The sequence below is a fragment of the Balaenoptera ricei genome, chromosome 10 (genome assembly GCF_028023285.1).
Source record: "Balaenoptera ricei isolate mBalRic1 chromosome 10, mBalRic1.hap2, whole genome shotgun sequence".
In the NCBI taxonomy this organism is placed as follows: Eukaryota; Metazoa; Chordata; class Mammalia; order Artiodactyla; family Balaenopteridae; genus Balaenoptera; species Balaenoptera ricei.
In genome coordinates this window covers 68,791,737-68,810,404 of record NC_082648.1, presented here as the reverse complement: position 1 = coordinate 68,810,404, position 18,668 = coordinate 68,791,737, and the positions used below count along the sequence as shown (strand labels likewise).

The window sequence follows — 18,668 nt, the reverse complement described above, 5'->3', positions numbered from 1 at the left end:
ACTGCTAAAACTTATGTTTTGGCAGAATTATCTGAATTAATGAAAAAGTAAAGGAAAACTAGAAATATTAATATAGTTATTATTTCTTAATATCAGAGTAGAAAAGTTTTCTTGTTGTTTTATTGTCGTTTTGTTGTTTCAACTGTTTTTGTGCCTGAAGATCTCAAAGGATGGTTTATATTATTAACAATGTTTCAGAATGCAACTATTGTATGACTTTGAAAGAGAAGTTAGGGTTTCAAGAGCTAGTCTTAATGTCAGTTATGAATAATTACACTGTAATTTCATCTCATAGGTTATAAACTAAAAAAAAGAAGTTATCTTTAGTTCAAATTAGAGATTGAATTTGAAACATTCCTTACTATGCCTTTTTGTTTTGAGCCAAAATAATTATGTTAAATAAATGTTCAAATACGATCAGACACCTGCCATTAATAAAGAAAAGCTTCCCATTCTTGACAAACCTGTTTATACAAGTTAACCAATTCCCTCCAAACTTATTTCCTCGATGAGTAGAACATACAATCCACTTGAGAAGGGAAGACCCTAGTAGTTGAAAGCAGGTGAAGATATGTGTGTGCATGTATGGATTCATGTATACATATTTATGAAAGTGCTACAACAAGATATGACTGATACAAGAGTGAATAAGATAGGACATATACCCTCCCAACAGCTTTCAATGTGGGACTCAGACACGTACATTAGAAGACGCATAGGGTATCTAAACCATACTTGAGAGTAAAGGATGCTGAGTGGACTGATCATGAAAGCAATCAATTTGAAGGTTTTCATTTTCAGATGTTAGTATTGTGTTATGTGACCATATTACAGAGGCCAAGTTAATTTACAGGGCAGAAAGCATTTCTACTTGAAAGCCATATGTGATTGAAAATAATTGTACACAAGGTTATGTTGAATTCAGATCTAATGGAAAGATTTATAGTTTTAGAAATTTAGCTTAAAAATCCCCAGTGAGGCAGTATGTGTATATGCATATACGATATGATATGTTTGTGTGTATACATATGTAGGCTGTGGTCATTTAAAGTGAATTCCAACATAGATGAATGGCCACTCACATAGTCCCTGCAGTCCTTTGAGTGTACCAAAGAGAGTGCCTTCTGCAAGATTTATGAAACATTAGACTAAAGTTTGGCTCCCAGCAAAGGTATACAAAGTAGTAGACTGTTAGTGGCGTCTTAGGTAAGTTCCTTTTTATTTGTATTTTCATTTGAAGTTTAAAGCTATAGAAACATGCTAGATTAGAACATTTTTGGCCACATTCTCCAAGATACATAATGTACATTCATTATTACTTCAATTCAACAAGTACTAAGCATATATTATATAGAATATTTTCCTAGGCACCGAGGAGTATTCAGAATAAATTTTTAAGCCCTTAAGGAGTCTGTTTTATATGAATAAAAACACAATTGGTTGTATTGTTATACGGATGAGAGTTCCTAATTGCACAAAACAACACAGTTTGCTATTTTAATCAAGAAGGCATTAATTAAAGCATATAAGAAATCTCTAAACTGAACTTCCAGGCACAATTTCTAGGACCATGTTTCTTAGTTTTGTAAGTTTATTTTACACCCCAAGTCCCAGAAACATGCAGCGTCTGCAAATACCTGTGCCAGCAAAATGGATGTCCCATGCCCAGAATGTTTCCTCATCTGGATCCCCTCAGAATCTGTCCTGTGCAGGGAGCTCTGGTTGGCCAGCTCGTAAGTCACATGTCTGCCACCTGGTGGTAAACATGCCTGAGAAGTGTTCCTTGAATCCTACTGTGGGAAGATGGCATTCAGAATGTGGGGACCTATCAAACATGGAGGGTATATTCAAAAGATTTGGGGAAACCTGAAATGGCAGTCTGCACTACCACCCAGATTTTATCATACCCTTTTTTCATATTAAAATTCTAAATAGCAATACTGATATGTATCTACCCAACAATACAAATAGACTTCTTAAACAAAAATAAAATCACCCTTTATCGAAAAAGAAGGTTCGTAACGTCTAGTTAACTGCATCCAGCTTCATGTATGGGGTTCTTCAGTGTGTACAGTCTTGCTCTCATTAAATCACAATCTTAATATTCTGTAACCTATGGACTACTTTAAATGTTCATCAGAATCAACATAACCAATATGAAATAGAGTAAAATGGTAAAAGTATAACAAGAAAATGGGAAAATAATATATACTATGTGTATGATACAATAAAAATAGAAAGATCCTGATTTCTCCAACTCGTTACAAAGTCCTATTAGCAAATATAAATTCCAATTCTAAACCTTGATTCCTGGACCTGGGTCTATACCCATATATATCGGGTCTGAAACTGAGAGAAACTGAACCTTACTTCCATCACTAATTCTGAGTGTATACTAATTGCAGGATGATAGCATCCCAACCTAGCAATGTGTTATCTCTCAATTTAAATTAAAATAGATTCTTCCTTGGGTCACTTAACCATTCTTTAGGATCATCTGCTTCTGAACGATGTGATAGCATGGTGAAGCCAGGGCTGGGAGTATCAGTCAATTGCATTAGCCCTTTCACTGTAAGATGAGTTTTTTGGGGCAGAAGTAATATTGTGTATGATAACAGGATATTAAGCAAAAATCTAATAAGATGGTGTTGCTGGTAGAGGCAGAGCCATTAGAAAAGGCAAATCCATATCCAGAAAAAGTTTTTATTACAGTAGCAAAAGACAGCCGCCTCCCTGATGGAAGGGATTTGATGTAATCTGCTTGATTCAAGATGAGTAGTTTGTTTCTAGGTATATTGCATCATGTCAGGGCTTCAAGGTTGATGGCTACAGCAAGTAACTTGGCTATTCAGCTGGGATGGTAACCCTATCAACTTTAATGATGAGAAGCCCATTTTGTCAGGTCAATGAATAACTTCTATCCCTGAAACCATGGTCACTATTTTCTGCCCATTGAGCAAATGCTGTGGTGGCCAAAGAAATAAGTCAATATCCACAGGATGAATCATTTTGTCTACCAGATTATTGAACGTGTTTATACCAGTGGGTACCAAAGATATAGTCCTAGCTTAGAGCTAATACCCAAAACAATTTTGTATTCTGTTTTCCGTAGCTGTTACCATGCTACATGGTCACAGGTCCCTTTAGGGAAGATTTTCTGATTATCTATTGCTTTATAATAAACTACCCCCAAACTTAATGGCACAAACAATGTTTTACTATACACACAGTTCTGTGGGTCAGGGATTCAGAAAGGGCACAGTGGTGACAGCCCTTCTCTGCTCCATAAGGTTTGGGCTCTCAGCTGGGATGACTTGATGGCTAGTCACTGGTAGATGATTTATTTTTATCAGAAAAAGCAAAAAGCACTGATATATAGTGTTTGTTAATTTCTGTGGTGTAAATACTCCCACTGTGGCTGTTTTCAAACTTCCAACATGTTGTCACTAAATGCAGAGTTGGGAAAAGATGCACAGTAGTGAACCATTATATAGTATTTCTACTATCAAATACCATTGAAGTAAACAACCCTATGGGCATGAGTAATAGTATAATATAGTAAGATAATTAAGAAGTGATATATTTTGAGCATTTACTATCTTTTAAAAACATTTTATTTAATTATAAGCTTACATAATTTAAGCTTTAACAATAACTGTGCTTAACTACCAGCTCACAAGATTTCTGAAAATGATCCTCTCTCACAAGATAGTATGGACCAGCTTTAGCATATGATTTTCAGGTGGTGACTCAAATATCTGGAGGCTGAAAGATCTACTTGTGAGATAACTTCTTTGCTCTTGTGTCTAGCACCTGGGCTGGAGTGACTGAAGGACAGACAGATTTAACTGGGACTTTATATCTGAGAGCCTCCATATGACCTCGGTGGCACAGTGGTCTCAGAGTAGCGAGTTTTTGTGTGGTGGCCCTGGGACCTAAGAACAAGTACTCCAGTGAACTAGTTGGAAACTGCATTGCCTCTTAGGACCTAGACTCAAAAGTCACAAATTGTCACCGTCACCATACAACACAGGTTGATCAAAACAGTCACAGGCCCAACCAGATTCAAGAGGAGAGAACATAGGCTATGTTTTGCCAGGCAACTACTTAATGACTGAGTCATACATGGTCATCAAGACAAATAAGATGACGCTTATCAGTGAAGCAGGGCGACCCATTGGAATTTGGTGGATAAGGTAAATCAGATTCATCTGAAACTTTCTAAATTTCCTTTTTCTAATTCTTGGTGGTACCTTTTTATTTTCATAGTAGTGCCAACATTTCCAAATAAGACACCTGGTAAGGCTCTGAATTCATCATACATTGTAATTCAATGACCTCTCCTAGATGAGGCTCTTTATCTTTTTTCTGTTATGTCTTGGGACCTCAATAAGAGGCTGTTATGAGCAGCTATAGCAACTATTGAGTTCTCTGAGCCTTGACCTAAAATTTAAAACCTTATCCTTTTCATTTTCTTTCTTTAAACTCTTCAGTGCAGCTCAAAGAATCCAGCTCACCTCATTGTCCTTATATTCTTCCTGCCCTTCAAAATGGTCTTTTGTACATGACTCAGTCCATCAAAGCCTTCCTTTCAGAGACACCCCATTTCAGGATAACTCAGGTGGTCATTTCAGTAGCTATCCATGAACCATGGAAGACAATGCCCCTTTTCTGATGTTAATCTAATTATTACTTTGTCAAATCTGTCTGGGTCAGATATCCCATATTCCCATTTGTCTGAAGAGTTATTACTTATAGCCATAGCTGTTAAAAACTACTGTTTTAATCAGGGTTCATTTATTCATTCAACCAAAAATTTATGAGCATCTACTATGCCAATATTCTAGGCACTGAGAGATACAGCAATGGACAAAATAGGAAAAAAGTAAATAAAAACACTTCATTTCCTCATGGGCCTTACATTATTTTTTGGGAGACAGACTTAAACAAGATAAGTGTATAAAGTAAATAGTGAATTAGATATAGACAAATGCCAAGGGTGAAAAACAAACTGAAAAGGAGATATTTCGTGCAGAGGGTGACTAGGGAAAGCCTTGTTGAAAGGTGAGATTTGACGAAAACCACGAAAGAGACAGTGTAATGAGATGGTCATGCATATGTCTGAAAGAGAATGTTTTAGGCGGAAAAAAACAGCAAGCACAAAGGCCCTGATGTAATAGCATGGGTGTCTGATAATGTTAAAAAACAAAACAAAACAAAGCTACAAGGAAACCAAATCAGCTAGACTGGAGTGAGCAAGAAGAATAGGAGATGAGTTCAGAGAATTGAGATCCCTTTGGTACTTTTAAGGACTTTGGCTTTTACTTGAGCCAGATGAGAAGACCTTGAGGATTTGAGCAGAAGTATGAATGACCTGGCTTCCATTTTAACTTAAATAGTGTTTTGAGAATAACCTGATGGAAGGATGAAAGCAGGAGGACCAGTTAAGAAGCTACTATAATAATTTGTGGGAGATAATGGGTATTGGGCCCAGGTGGCAAGTGGATGTAGTGGCAAGTGGTTAGATTCTGGAAGTTGTAGGAACATGGAAAAGATTGATTTTAAAGACTGAACTATAAATTTTAAGATGGGTAAGAAGAAAGTGAAGGCAAGAGTATGGTGAGAAGTAGTAATAAATTCCTACCATAAAGAGATTGAAGGTGCAAGTATTTTTAGAGTTTGAGCATTTAAATAACAACTAAACTAATGATTTGTCAGTTGTATAATAAAAACTGAAATTAGTCACATTTATTGATAACAGTAGAGTCTATCGTGAAACCATAATTGTGAGTTACTGAAATAGGGGGGAAATTGAGACCATTGGAGTACACAAAGTCTAGAAATTTAGATGCCAATATGCTGGAGGAATCGTTTAAGTGAGTTATAAAAATCACCAAGAATTACAACTGGGGTAACACTAGAAAAATGACAATAATCTAGTTGCTAAGACATTCAAGGAACAATGACCAGGGTATGGCAGATGACTATTACAATGAAAGGTAGCAGTCAGTATGACCTGATGTACTGTCATAGCATTCTTAGTTGCATATAACAGAATTCACTCTCTAGCTAGTTTAAGTAGATAATGATTTTTAACAGAAATTAAGAAATTCTTACCCAAAACAGTCTGTAGCCTAACCTTTCAGGAAAAAATTTTAGAACTTCACTGCAAAGCTGGTAAACAGATTTTTTTCTCCTTTTCTGTGCAAAATCATGATTCCACCTCCCATTGAGCAAACTAGATACCTTCACCAACTTATTTATATGGCTTATAACTTATTTATACCACTCATTTCTTACACGTGTGTAATTAATAGAACCTCTGTGGCACCGAACGCTGAGAATTGTAGTTTTTTGCACTCTATGTTGAGAAGGTGGGATTAACATTGTGGGAAATTTGCCAAATGTAAAGAGTGTGACTGAAAGATTTAGATAATCTCCAACAACAGATGTCCTTTATAGCTTCAATATAATACTCATATTGTGTTTCTTGCCTAGAGGGTACAGATTATATCTTATACAATTTTGTATCCTACCTACTCCCATGCAATATTAGAAGCTCAAATAGTTATTAAATTACTGTATAGATGAAGACATCTCTAATTTACAGTTAGAGAAACCAGTTTTCTTGTATTATGTCTTGTTTCTTTGTAAGTATATCATCTACCTAAAACATACATACATATATGTATATATATATTAACCATGTTAATTAGCTTAAGCTTTTAGGAAATAATGCCAGTTAACCATGGCTGCAGATTTAGCTTTGATATAGGCCAGAATGTACACTGGAAAATTTACCTAATTTATCATTTTTTTCTATTCATTCAATAAATATTTTTACATATGCATAGATGCCAGGAACTGAGCCAATACTCAAATACAGAGAAGATCAAGACAGACATGGTGCCTATCTTCATGGAACTTATATTTCAATGAGGAAATAGAATGACATTTAGTAAAACAATTTTTAAGAAATTACACACATTATATGAAGAAATGAAGCAAGAGAATGAAATGGAGAGTTATGAAGACTTGGAAGAGAGAGACCTACAAATGCTTTACCTAGAGTAGTGGGCAAATGCTTTATTGAGAGGGTGATATTTAAACTGAGACTTAAGGGTGAGAAAGAGCTGACCAACTAAGGAGCCAAAGGACAGTATTTCAGGCAGAGGGTACAACACGTGCAAAGGCTTGGAAGACTGAGGAACTGAAAGTAGGCTGGCGTGGTTAGAGCAGAGTTTGCCAGAGAAAGACTAACAGCAGATAAAGTTGGAGAAATAGGCAAATCTCTATAACCTATGTGAAACAGCTTGGATTTAACCAATGCACACATGTATCTATAGAATTCAAGAGAGTAGAATACCATGAATATAATCAGAGATTGGTAAATAAAAGAAAAGCTCTTTGAAAATATTAATTGTATCATCTTCATATTGAAGAACTTTTAATATTATTTTGATGCTTACATATGACTCCGGCTGACAGATCTATATACCTTTAGGATCTCGGATATGTGTGGGGTTTTTTGTGTTAATAACAGGCAAAATTTTCTGACACATTGAACCATAATTAGTGACAGTGAATATAGCAAAATTAACTTATTAAGAACTAAGAAATGTGATACTAATATGTGACACTGAAATTAACAGTAGCATTGTTAAAAAACAAAATTTTTCATTACAGTATAAGCTTTAGGAAAAATCTTGAAAGAAAATAGTTTTTCTTTACTTCTTTCCACCTCAGTATCTTATATCTGCTTTTTCCTTTATTGTTTCAGTAACTCCTGCTTATTTTGCCTAGACATCATTTGTTAGCCTGTGCTTTTCACTAGCCTTCTGGAAATCTCTCCTCCTTACTAGTCATATATTATTCTTCACTAGTAAAATTTTAATAACTGATAACATTTTTTTATTTTCTTTTCATATATCTTTGCTTTTAGTTGCAGAACTGACTTATAAAATAAAATGAAGGTGAAACTCCAATTCACAGAACATTTAAAAGCAAAATTTATCTGGGAAAAGTTAGAGCATAGAGTCTGGAACCAGAATGAAACATTATTCACTGGACTTTCCCCTAGTCTCTGTCATGGCACCAGACACTGACTGGTGAATGTAGGTTCCAGAATAGACAGTTTAAAAATTATGTCCTTTAACCTCTTTTCTCAAAATGACTATTGCTGGTCTCAGTTACTATATTCCAGTTGGCTGCATATATTTTTCTATTATGTAATCTAAGAATTTAATTGTGAATAAAATCATTAGTGTTACCACTATAATTACTATAACAACATATGATTATCACTATAATCACATTTAAAGCAACATGATGATTATGCTCATTTACTTCAATTTAAAAAATTTAAATAATCAGATATAAGTGAAATTAATTTTGACTTTCAATTCTATTCTCTAACAAAATCATCATGCTTTGTTCAATGTTCTTCAATCATTATCCTATTGGATCATATTATGGTGTGTTCTAGTTCTCCTCAATTTAAACTGAAATTATTAAACCTTCTAAAAGAATGCATATAATTCACATTATATTTTAAATTCAGTAAATTGTTACGTGATAGAAATGCAATTTACTTTTAATATATTTTATGAACCCTGGTTTATGAACTCAGGTTTGTGCTTCATTGATGCTATCTGTAGTATAATCTGAGGTTATCATTAGATACTATAAAAATCTGAAATCTACTAAAATGGAAATCATCTGTATGTATTAGTGACTTGTATCCATAAGATAATTACGTTTTCTGTTAAACCCAATAGCTGTTACTGGAGCATTTGGAGTGCCTTGTGTCACGACATGAAAGGTCACTAAGAATGACGGTGGTGAAGCGACAAGCCCAGTCCCCCTCGGGAGTGTCCAGCGAAGTTGAGGTTCTTAAGGCGCTGAAATCTTTATTTGAGCACCACAAGGCCTTGGATGAAAAGGTATAGTATTGTGAAAGGATTGTTACAATTTTATATGTCAACTATACTTCAATAAAGCTGAAATTTAAAAAAAAAAACTACTGGAAGAAAAGGTATAGTATTGACAAAAGATTTTAAGTTTAACTGTGCTTTTGTCATCAGCATCAAGTTCATTGTCTTCATCCATGACTCTTACTGACTGCTGAAGTCAGTCAGTTCAGAGGAACACGTTCGAACTACAGGAAAAATACTAAAAAAAAAAAAAACGCACCCTGACTATTGCATGTATATTGGTAATATTCATAACCATTTTCTTTTTTTTAATACGTCTGAATCTATGGTTTATCAAGACTTCTATTATGGCACTTTAGAGTCCTAGTCCAGATGGCCATTTGAAATTTAATATTGTCATTTAACCTTTCTGTTTCTCCCTCTCTCTCTCTCATTTTCTCCCCACCCCACAGTCTCTATCCTCCCTGCCCCCTCTGAAGTGCATGGCTATAGCTGCCAACATAGGAGACTATTAGCTGACAATAAAACATATCTTGAAGTGTAAATTGGAAATACTTTAACCTTTAGAGATTCATATTAGAAGCATACAATTTTATTTTGGGGTTTTCTAATATCTTAGTTCTGAACACACATTTTTAAGAGTTTCTGCAGGTAACAGCATAAGGTATTAGTAGAAAAATCTGCTTTAGGTCTTTTTTAAAGTAACTGTAAGTTTCTCTTAGCTGTTACTCAAATAAGCTCTATGGACATTAATAAGCCAATATGATGATAATATTCTTTGGATATTAGTAAGGCTTATGAAATCATTTCAATTCTGTAAAATTTCAAAGAATGAATGTTTTAAAATTAATAAGGCTTTAGGATTTTGTACAGTGGGAATTGGGGCACTTCACTGTAAAGTATCTAACAAGTTCTGAGCATTAAAATCCAAACTAGGGATTATTACTCAGTTATATATAGGTTTTGAGCATACAGACACTTTTGCTCTATTTAATACTTATATACATATATATTTTTATCATCAGTCTTTCAGATGTTCTTAGAGCAGGGGATTTATGTGGAGTGTGTGCATAGCATATCTATAATTCTGTCTTCTAGATTATTAAGAAGAAATTGTATCTCATTTTTAATTTTAGTATGAGAGGCAAATAGTTTATGAATAATTTTGAGTAAAACAGAAATGGATATTATATAAAAATCCCTGATGAATATAATATCAACTAATATCAAATATCAAATAATTTAATATATGTAATGTTTACTTTCATATTATATTTCATTTCTTATTATAAAACTGCATTATTAAGAATTTGCAAGACTTTACATTTATAGAATATCTATTATGTATCAGACTCCTTGGCATATATTTAGCACACAAAGATAAATAAGACATTTTCTTTACAAATGAGGAATTCATAGTGCTGGAGTTCACATGTCAATAAGAAGGAGTGGTAAGAAGAGATATATACGATGTGATATGGAGTCACAGGAAAAGTTGTGACTAATTTTTCCTGAGGAAGTGATGAGAAAGTCAAGAATGTCTTCACAGAGGGGGTGACATTTGGTCTGGGTATTAGAATGTGTAAGGATTTTTTAAGCAGAGAAGTAAACATACTCTAAGCAATATGATCAATATGTGAACTAACCCAGAGCTTTGAAAAGAGCATGGCCTGTTCAGAGAAAATTTAACAGTTTTGCATGACTTGAATGAGGGACTTGAGAATGAGTGATTTGAGATGTTCCCTAGATGTGCTCCCACATCACTTAGGTGAGGGATGCTTTAATGAAAAAATGAATAGAAGGCAATAAACAGCATTTAGGACAAATAATCTAATGGGTGTGAGTACATTTAAGAAGAAAATGGTTGTAGTACAATTTAGGATCTAAAAGTAATTTAGTATATAGATGTTCAGTGAACTTAGCATAACTAAATGAAGTATTTCATACTGTGACCCTAAGAATTGTAATAGGGTTTAGTAACTCACCAAATGTGCCCTGGACATTGGTGAGTTCAGGGCAACAGAACTGATTATCAACTAAGTAATACCTAACAGCCTGAAGGAAAAATATTTTGAGCTTGGGCTTTGGAGTTAGACAGACCTGGACAAGTACCTTAATTTCTCTTAGTCTGTTTTCTCTTCTTTTGAATGAAGAGAATAATAATACCTACCTAATAGCATTGTCTGACATGCAAAGCTCCTAGCCAGTACTTAGCATATGGCAAATGCTCAGTAAATGTTAATGAATGTTATTGTTAATGACAAATTTCAGCATTTGACAAAAATTTCAAACTAAGTGAAGATATTGGTATCACTGTTGATTCACATGCTTATTTAAATTAACATTTCATTTAGTTATTAAGGGGTTAATATGTGCCTAAGCACCTTCATAAACAATTCCCCTAAGAATAGCTCACAGCTTCTTGTGTAGATGAGGAGAGGTAAGGAGACAGACATATGAACAAGTAATTACAATATTCTATTTTAAGTGCTATGGATATTATGTTAAAACATATATGGAACATCAGAAGAAGATGCAATTAATCATATCGAGGACAAGAAACTACCAACTTTACCACAGAAGGTTTAGAACACAGGAAGAGATAAATAAAATACAAAAGATTGAGCATAGCTGTGTACAGTTACAATGACTGGCAGTCTTCATTATTGATGTCCTTATTTACATATCCACTGAGTTGTAGGGTAGAATTTACACAATTATCTAAGACCAGCAGTGATTTTGACATAAGTCTCCAACATGTTTACCAATTCTGTGGGCTGGAGGAAATGAGAAGTATACATGTGTTTTTCAATCACTCAGATATCACTGAGTATTTTTTTAAAAGATATACTGGGTATGCATGGGAAATGTAACCAAAACACATGTTACATACACTCCACATCCTGTGATCTAATATCACAGTGCCAAAACTGGATTTGAATGTCTGGTCTAAGATTCCCTCACAATGCTTTCTGTTGCAGGATTGATAATTCCAAAATAAACCCCTGCCATACCTTAATTTAAATTTGAAATGTATGTTCTTCCACCCAAGTCCCTCTTTATCCTGCAGCATACTCGTCATTCTTAGGGACTTATTTTAATCCTCAGGGATAACATTTCTCTTGAAACGTCTTTTATTGGGGAAAATTTTTTTCTCTTTAATTATTGTTTCATACCACTATGAAGAAAATAAATGTAACAGATGAAATTAGAAATCAAAAATTCTAGATGTACATAAATATATTTGGGAGGTTATACTATAGTTCTATAAATAAGCAATCACTGTATCTTAAAAACTATGTGGACAATAGATTAACTGAATGTAATTAAATAGCAAAAAAACTAGAAAAAGTAAAGTATATAGCCAAGACCATGAACTGTGTACTTATATTTAGAAAAAAATTAAAACTATAGTTTTTTCACGTCTAGATAACTTCAAAAGAACACCAAATTCAACAAGAAAAATAATGATATTATGGCATTCTGCTGGTGCTGTGCTCAGAGAAGTGTAAAAAGCTACAGGCCTTGTCAGAAATACTATTTTTTCTTACCAGTGGAGTTCCAGTTATGTAGACAAGATAAAATGTTAGATTTCTTTATACTCTAGAAAGTTTACTCCTTTGGATCCTCCCTTTGTTTTTCCTTTACCAAGTTTAGCAGAGATTAGTGCAAGATGAAGTAAATATGTTTCATTCGAGTCTTACCCAAGAAATAAATACAAAGAGAATACTTCATTCTCATATAAATGTGAATAAAGCATTCATATCATAAATATATTAATATTTGTAACATCAGTTTTTACATTTATAACATGAATTCAAAATATATTCAGCAATTGTTTTATTTTCTTGTGAAGAGAGTTTTAGGTTCATTACTTTGTGTATAATATAATTTAAAGTTGCAAATGCTGTTATAAATTTATTGAGGGGTGATTTTTCATATTGTTTGAAAAGCTTGATAATTTTTACTGCTCGAAGGCTCAATATAATAAGAATATATATGCTTGTGGTAAATTTGAAACAGTTTGGAACAGTTTCTGTGATTTTCAGTTTAACAAAGAAAGGAAGACATTTAACCCGCAGTATAGCCTGGTTTCAACTGCTCCTTATGTGGCTTGCATGACTCTTTTAGGAACATCCCAATGCATCAGTATGTCTTTAAATATAGTGCCTTAACCTCTTTACTGCAGTCTAAATGTGATCTGATTATGTTGCATACGTTGAGATTAATTTATATTTAGACTGTTTCATATTGCTGTTCTCATCAACTAGAATTCTTAGATTTTTATCAGAATACCTATATTTTATAGCTGCTATTTTAGGAAGTGGACATAAACTTTACAATCATCCCTATTAAATAACAAGGACACCTACTAAGATATTTGTTGATATCTGCATTCCACATATCAGCAATCCTCCTCATTTTCATGCCTTTGGGATGTTTACTTTGTTTGCATCCAAGCACTCATGAAAAAAGTATTCCCCAAGTCAAATCATTAAAGATTTCCTTCTAAGAAGCTCTTGTTCATTTATGAATCAGCATTAGTTTTATGCATTTTTATGAACAATTGGATATTTGTCTAACAGCACTGGTACCTGGCAGCCCATCTGGCGTACTTAAATATCATGAAGGATCTTCTGTGATTATCTTTGATATCAAATGTCCATTTATGTATGTATTACTAATTTTCAGAGAATTTGAACATAACTAAGTATAATTAATATTAAAATTCCAGTCAGACATTAATTCTGTCTTATTCAAGATGTATTTCAGGAGTTAAGTGCACCCAGTCACCTGAATATATTTCAGTTATCATTATACATTACTAAAATAATTGAGATTTTTAAAAATTTCTAATTAGATTCTAGATTCATAGGATATCACTTGTTTTTTGTTTGTTTGCTAATTAGAAAATAATTTTGTAACTTCAAATTTAAAATTACTATGTATCTAGGTTTTTAGATATTTTGTGTATTTAACTTATATTCCCAGTTAAATCTTACTAAAAAAAGAAAAAGACCATTAATTAAAATATACCATTAATAAATTACTAAAATGAATGTTCATTTAAATAATTTATTTCTATAATTAAAATGCACACTGTTATATTCCCATGGAAAATCAATGTTAATTCATAAATAATCTAAAACTCACCATGAATTCCATATTGAATTGAAGCTATAAATTTTGTTGATTTTTTTTAAGGAAAATTAAACTGCTGTAGTCATTTATTTTAGTTTAGCCAAATTTCTTTCTCTGAACTTTTCTACTTTTGACAAATTTAATATGGAGCATATCTATAGATCTGAACATATAATAACTAAAACAATTTTAGAAGTTCTAAGAAAGCAAGGCTCAAAGAAACACTTCTCTGAGTTTCATTTGTGTGTGAAACATTTGGAAATCATTACTTTCAAACTAAATGTGCAGTCTTTGGTTCTATAAAATATAATGGTTTAACCTTTGGTATCTGAAAAGTATTTAGGAATTCCGGAGTAGATATATACTTTCCAATCCCTCAATAACAATTTAGACCTCTAACTAATACAAAATTAATTTCATGAGCAATGGACAACATTTTTCAGGTTCTAAGAATCCTTTGCTTTTAGACACATTATTTTGTACTAAATGTCAAAGGAAAACATAGTTATTATTTTAAAGAAGTAGAAAGTTTTTTGCCTATATCTTATGCTTAATCAGTGACTGTTTTACAGATGAATTCATAATAAACTTTTGAACTTTGCCTCCACTTACTATGAATCAGAATTCAGAACAAGAGGGGTTGATCTTCAACCCCATTGTAAACTCTGTCACGAAACACTAGAAGGACTTGCTTACAAGAAAATCCCTTAATACAGTCATACTATGAGGTGACAATGTAGTCATAGTATTCCTGAGCACTTAAGGCTATATATACTTTAATACTTTTTCAAATGTGACTGTATCTGATAATGTTAATGGATTCAGCACAGTTTAATATGTATGGGATGTACATTACTGCACATATTTTGGTTTTTCTTCTAGGTAAGGGAGCGACTGCGGGTTTCTTTAGAAAGAGTCTCTGCACTGGAAGAAGAACTAGCTGCTGCTAATCAGGAGGTAACATACCAAACTTTCTCCTCTTTTGAGGTGCAATATCGCTAACCTTATACCCCTTGTGTTTCACGTCACTTTTATTAAAACTGTCACAAAAAATAAATTATATTTGGTATATGCCACTGAACAAGGCCTGTTAAAACTGGTTGCCAGAGTCATGCTCTCTGATTTCTGGTGATTCAGATCTGTCACTAAGAGATGAAAGGATAATTATCATGAGCTAGTGATATGAGAGCTAGTGAGGTGGGGATTTAGAAGGACTGCAGTCAGAATGCCAGGCCTTTTGAGAAGTAAAACACAGCTCCAAAACTGGAAAACATGTCAAATATCTGTTAAATTTAGAAAATGTTACAAATGAAGCATTGTGCCCATGTTTAGTGGCATCATTGGATCCACTCTTTTGCTCTCGTTCATGACTCTAAGGAAGTATTTTATAATCATCCATGGGATTTAAAGAGTTGTTTTTTCCTTAGAAGATTTTACTTCTTTGGTTATTTGTCTACAAATGAACTTGGGTCATTAGATAAGATATAGATAGGTGAATAGGTGATAGATAAATAGATTTCAAATTAAATGTATATAGGGCACTAAAATAGCCCCATCTCACTCTGTCTCTCTGCCTCTGTCTCTCTCTCCCTCTCTCAGATAATTTACAAGGCTACCTTTTTTCAGAAGTTTATTCCAGGAATGCAAATGGGGGTATTATTATTACTAAAACTCTTTAGTAGTAACTTCCTACGTTTAAAGAATTAAGGAAGTGGGAGGCCAGTGTCATTAATTATAAGTCTTACCAAGAGATTCTTAACGAAGTAATATTTACATTTACATTTCACACATAAACAAATACACATTTTCAATCATGCTAAAAATCTTGTCTGTTACAAACTCCCTAGTTTTTTTAAAATAAGCTAGGCCAATTAAATTAGCTTCTATAGGCTTTTGTTTGTCCTAGGTTCAACAATTTAAACTTCAGAAATGAATTTCCCATTCTCACAGATGGTTTTGGAGTTATCACCCTTTAACACTTTTCTTTATATAATCTTTCCCATGGAGACTTCATCCATTTCTCATCCATCCAAGGCTTCAATGATGACTCTAGTGAAAAAGAAACCAAATATATAGCTCCAAAGTCCATGCTCTTTTCTGAGCTCCACAAAAGATTGTAAACATTGGTTTGGCATCTCCACAGGACTTTGCTTTGCTAATGTTTGTATAAATTGTTCTCTGACACACATGTTCAGCAGGGGTTAATCAAGGATTAAAAACCAGCTTAGGGTTTGATAATGAAGACATGCACTAAAGGGTCTGTAACCACTTATAGGGACCGATTTTTCTAGTTTACACAAAGGCGCCATATGTGCTGGTGGGCCTGGATCTCCACTTAGTTTTTCCTTGTGTCCCCTTAGATTCTCTATGGTACATTAATGCAGTGAAATAATCAGTCTTCTTAAAAAGAATATGAGATACTATATGTTCTGTTCTGAAAAGATCCAAAATGTTCTACTATACAAAAAAGGAAGAAGTTGCAGAGAATGCTCCCAATTTTGCACAATTACAAGTAATAATAACACATTATTATAGGACTAGGAAAAATAAATTTTGGATATAAATACCAAACTGTTATTATTAGTTGTCTTTAGTGTTTGCAAATATGTACTATATATTTCTGTAGTGTTTGATTTTTTTAATAAATTTTCATTACGCTTATAAAGAAATGAAATAATAAAGATATTTTAGAGTCAGATGCCATTTTCCATATTAGATTATTCTATTGGTAAATTAATAATAATGATAGCTAATATTTACTGAGTGCTTTAAATCTCTAGGCTTTAGTCTAAGTGCACATATATCAGCAAAATGATACTGGAAGTTAGGTACTACTATTGTTTTCCAAGTGAGCCCAGAGAGGTTATTTCTCTTAATGTACCACTGTTCTCTCCTACTTGAAAATGTGGTTATCTTTGAATTTATCTTAGCTCTATGTATTTAGGTGATTCCAATCCATACATTTAACTGTCCACAGTCTACCCTACATCCATTTACTCTCAGCTTTTTCTATATACATTAAAACTACCATAGTTCAGATCTTCATTATTCTCAACTGGGATATTACAGTATGTTTTCTGCTATATAATTCTTCAGGGTTAAAACAGCTAAGCAAAGCTCCAGTCATATTGATTATTTTTCATAATATTTTCTGACGTAATATAATGTAACATATGCCATATTAATATACTACTAACATAATAATATAATTTACATATTTATATATGTTAATAATATAATGGTATCTACTACTAGACCTGTAATATACTATTGAGCACCCCTTCAGTGGTCCTAACCTAAAAATCACCCTTAACTCCTATTACCCCTACTGCTCTGAGTCATTCTAAGTTCTTGTTAAGTTATAGTATTCACTGTTTTTGAAAGCAGCCAACATTTTTCCTGACTCTAAATCTCACTTATGCTAATGTCTCTCTTGGAATGTCTTCACAACCCCAATCCACCCACTGACATCATACTTTCCCATTTAAACTCAAGTTCAGACATCACCTTTATAATGAAATCTTTTATGATTTCTTGCCAACAGTCATTGCTTCTTAGTTTAAATTGCTTAATCTCATTGCTTCAGCATTTATTATGACTGTTCAACAAGTATTAGAGTTAATTATATACCTGTCTAAGCCTAGGTTGCTAGTTCCCTGAGAAAGAGGGCTATGTCTTGCTCATTTGTGCTTATTTCACTCAGTACAGTGATATAAACCTTGTGATCAATATATATTTGTCAGATTGCATTGTATAGAGTTCATTCTACCTGGTGTTTTCACATTATTCCTTGGCTATCCCCTTAATAGATAGTTTGAACAGCCTTAGGCATGCTCAATAAACAGCAATACATTGATCATATTATTAAATTAAGTTGTTTGTTCTTTCAAAATATAATTATCGAGCAACTACTATGTGCAGAAAATTCTGTGAGTCCCTGACAGGAAGAAATAGAAAAAATAAAATAATTAATAAAGCATTATGCAAATGTTTATATAATTTGCACTCCAGTGATGGAGACAAACATATAAACATATAAGTGGGAGGTAATTTAGTACAGAACTAAATTAATATAAAATAGATACCCAAACAAAGTGCAAAAAAGCAGAGAGAAGGGTATTCATTCTAAACCAAAGTATCAGAGAAGGCTTCACCCTTGAAGGAAAACAATGACTTGGCTTCAAAACTGTGGAGAAACATTTCAAGCTGAGCAAACAGTATGATGTAGGAAACCTAAAATTGCCTGTTTTAGGAATAATGGATTATATTGTATTGGTAAGAATTAGGGTATGAAAAGATGTAGAAGAGGAGTGTAGAGAGTTGATAGGATGCAGATCCTAGAGAACCCTGAATGCCATGCTCAGTCTGGAATTTATACTTTATGAAATGAGAAAGCTCTGAAGGTGTAGTTTTGTTTTTGTTTTGTAGTGTTTTATTTTTTGGTTTTGGTTTTGGTAAAGTGAAATCCACTGAAAGTATGTTCTTTTTTTTTCTTTTTGTAAACTGTGGGGTTGGTTGGAGTAGAGCTGGAAAGTTGACAATCGGATATGGCTAGCTGACATAGTCATCTGATATGTGCTTTTGATAATGATA

The 18,668-nt window shown here is 33.3% G+C and overlaps 1 protein-coding gene across 1 annotated transcript in view; it reads left to right on the top strand.

Annotated features, from left to right (window-relative positions):
- The window catches only part of PPFIA2 (PTPRF interacting protein alpha 2), a 405,353-nt gene that overhangs the window by 222,235 nt on the left and 164,450 nt on the right, over window positions 1–18,668 (top strand). Inside the window, exons 4-5 of the mRNA XM_059936601.1 lie at window positions 8,778–8,942; window positions 14,958–15,032. Of these exons, the coding sequence (XP_059792584.1) occupies window positions 8,832–8,942; window positions 14,958–15,032 (186 nt within the window). The 5' untranslated portion in view covers window positions 8,778–8,831. The remainder of the gene's footprint in view (window positions 1–8,777; window positions 8,943–14,957; window positions 15,033–18,668) is intronic.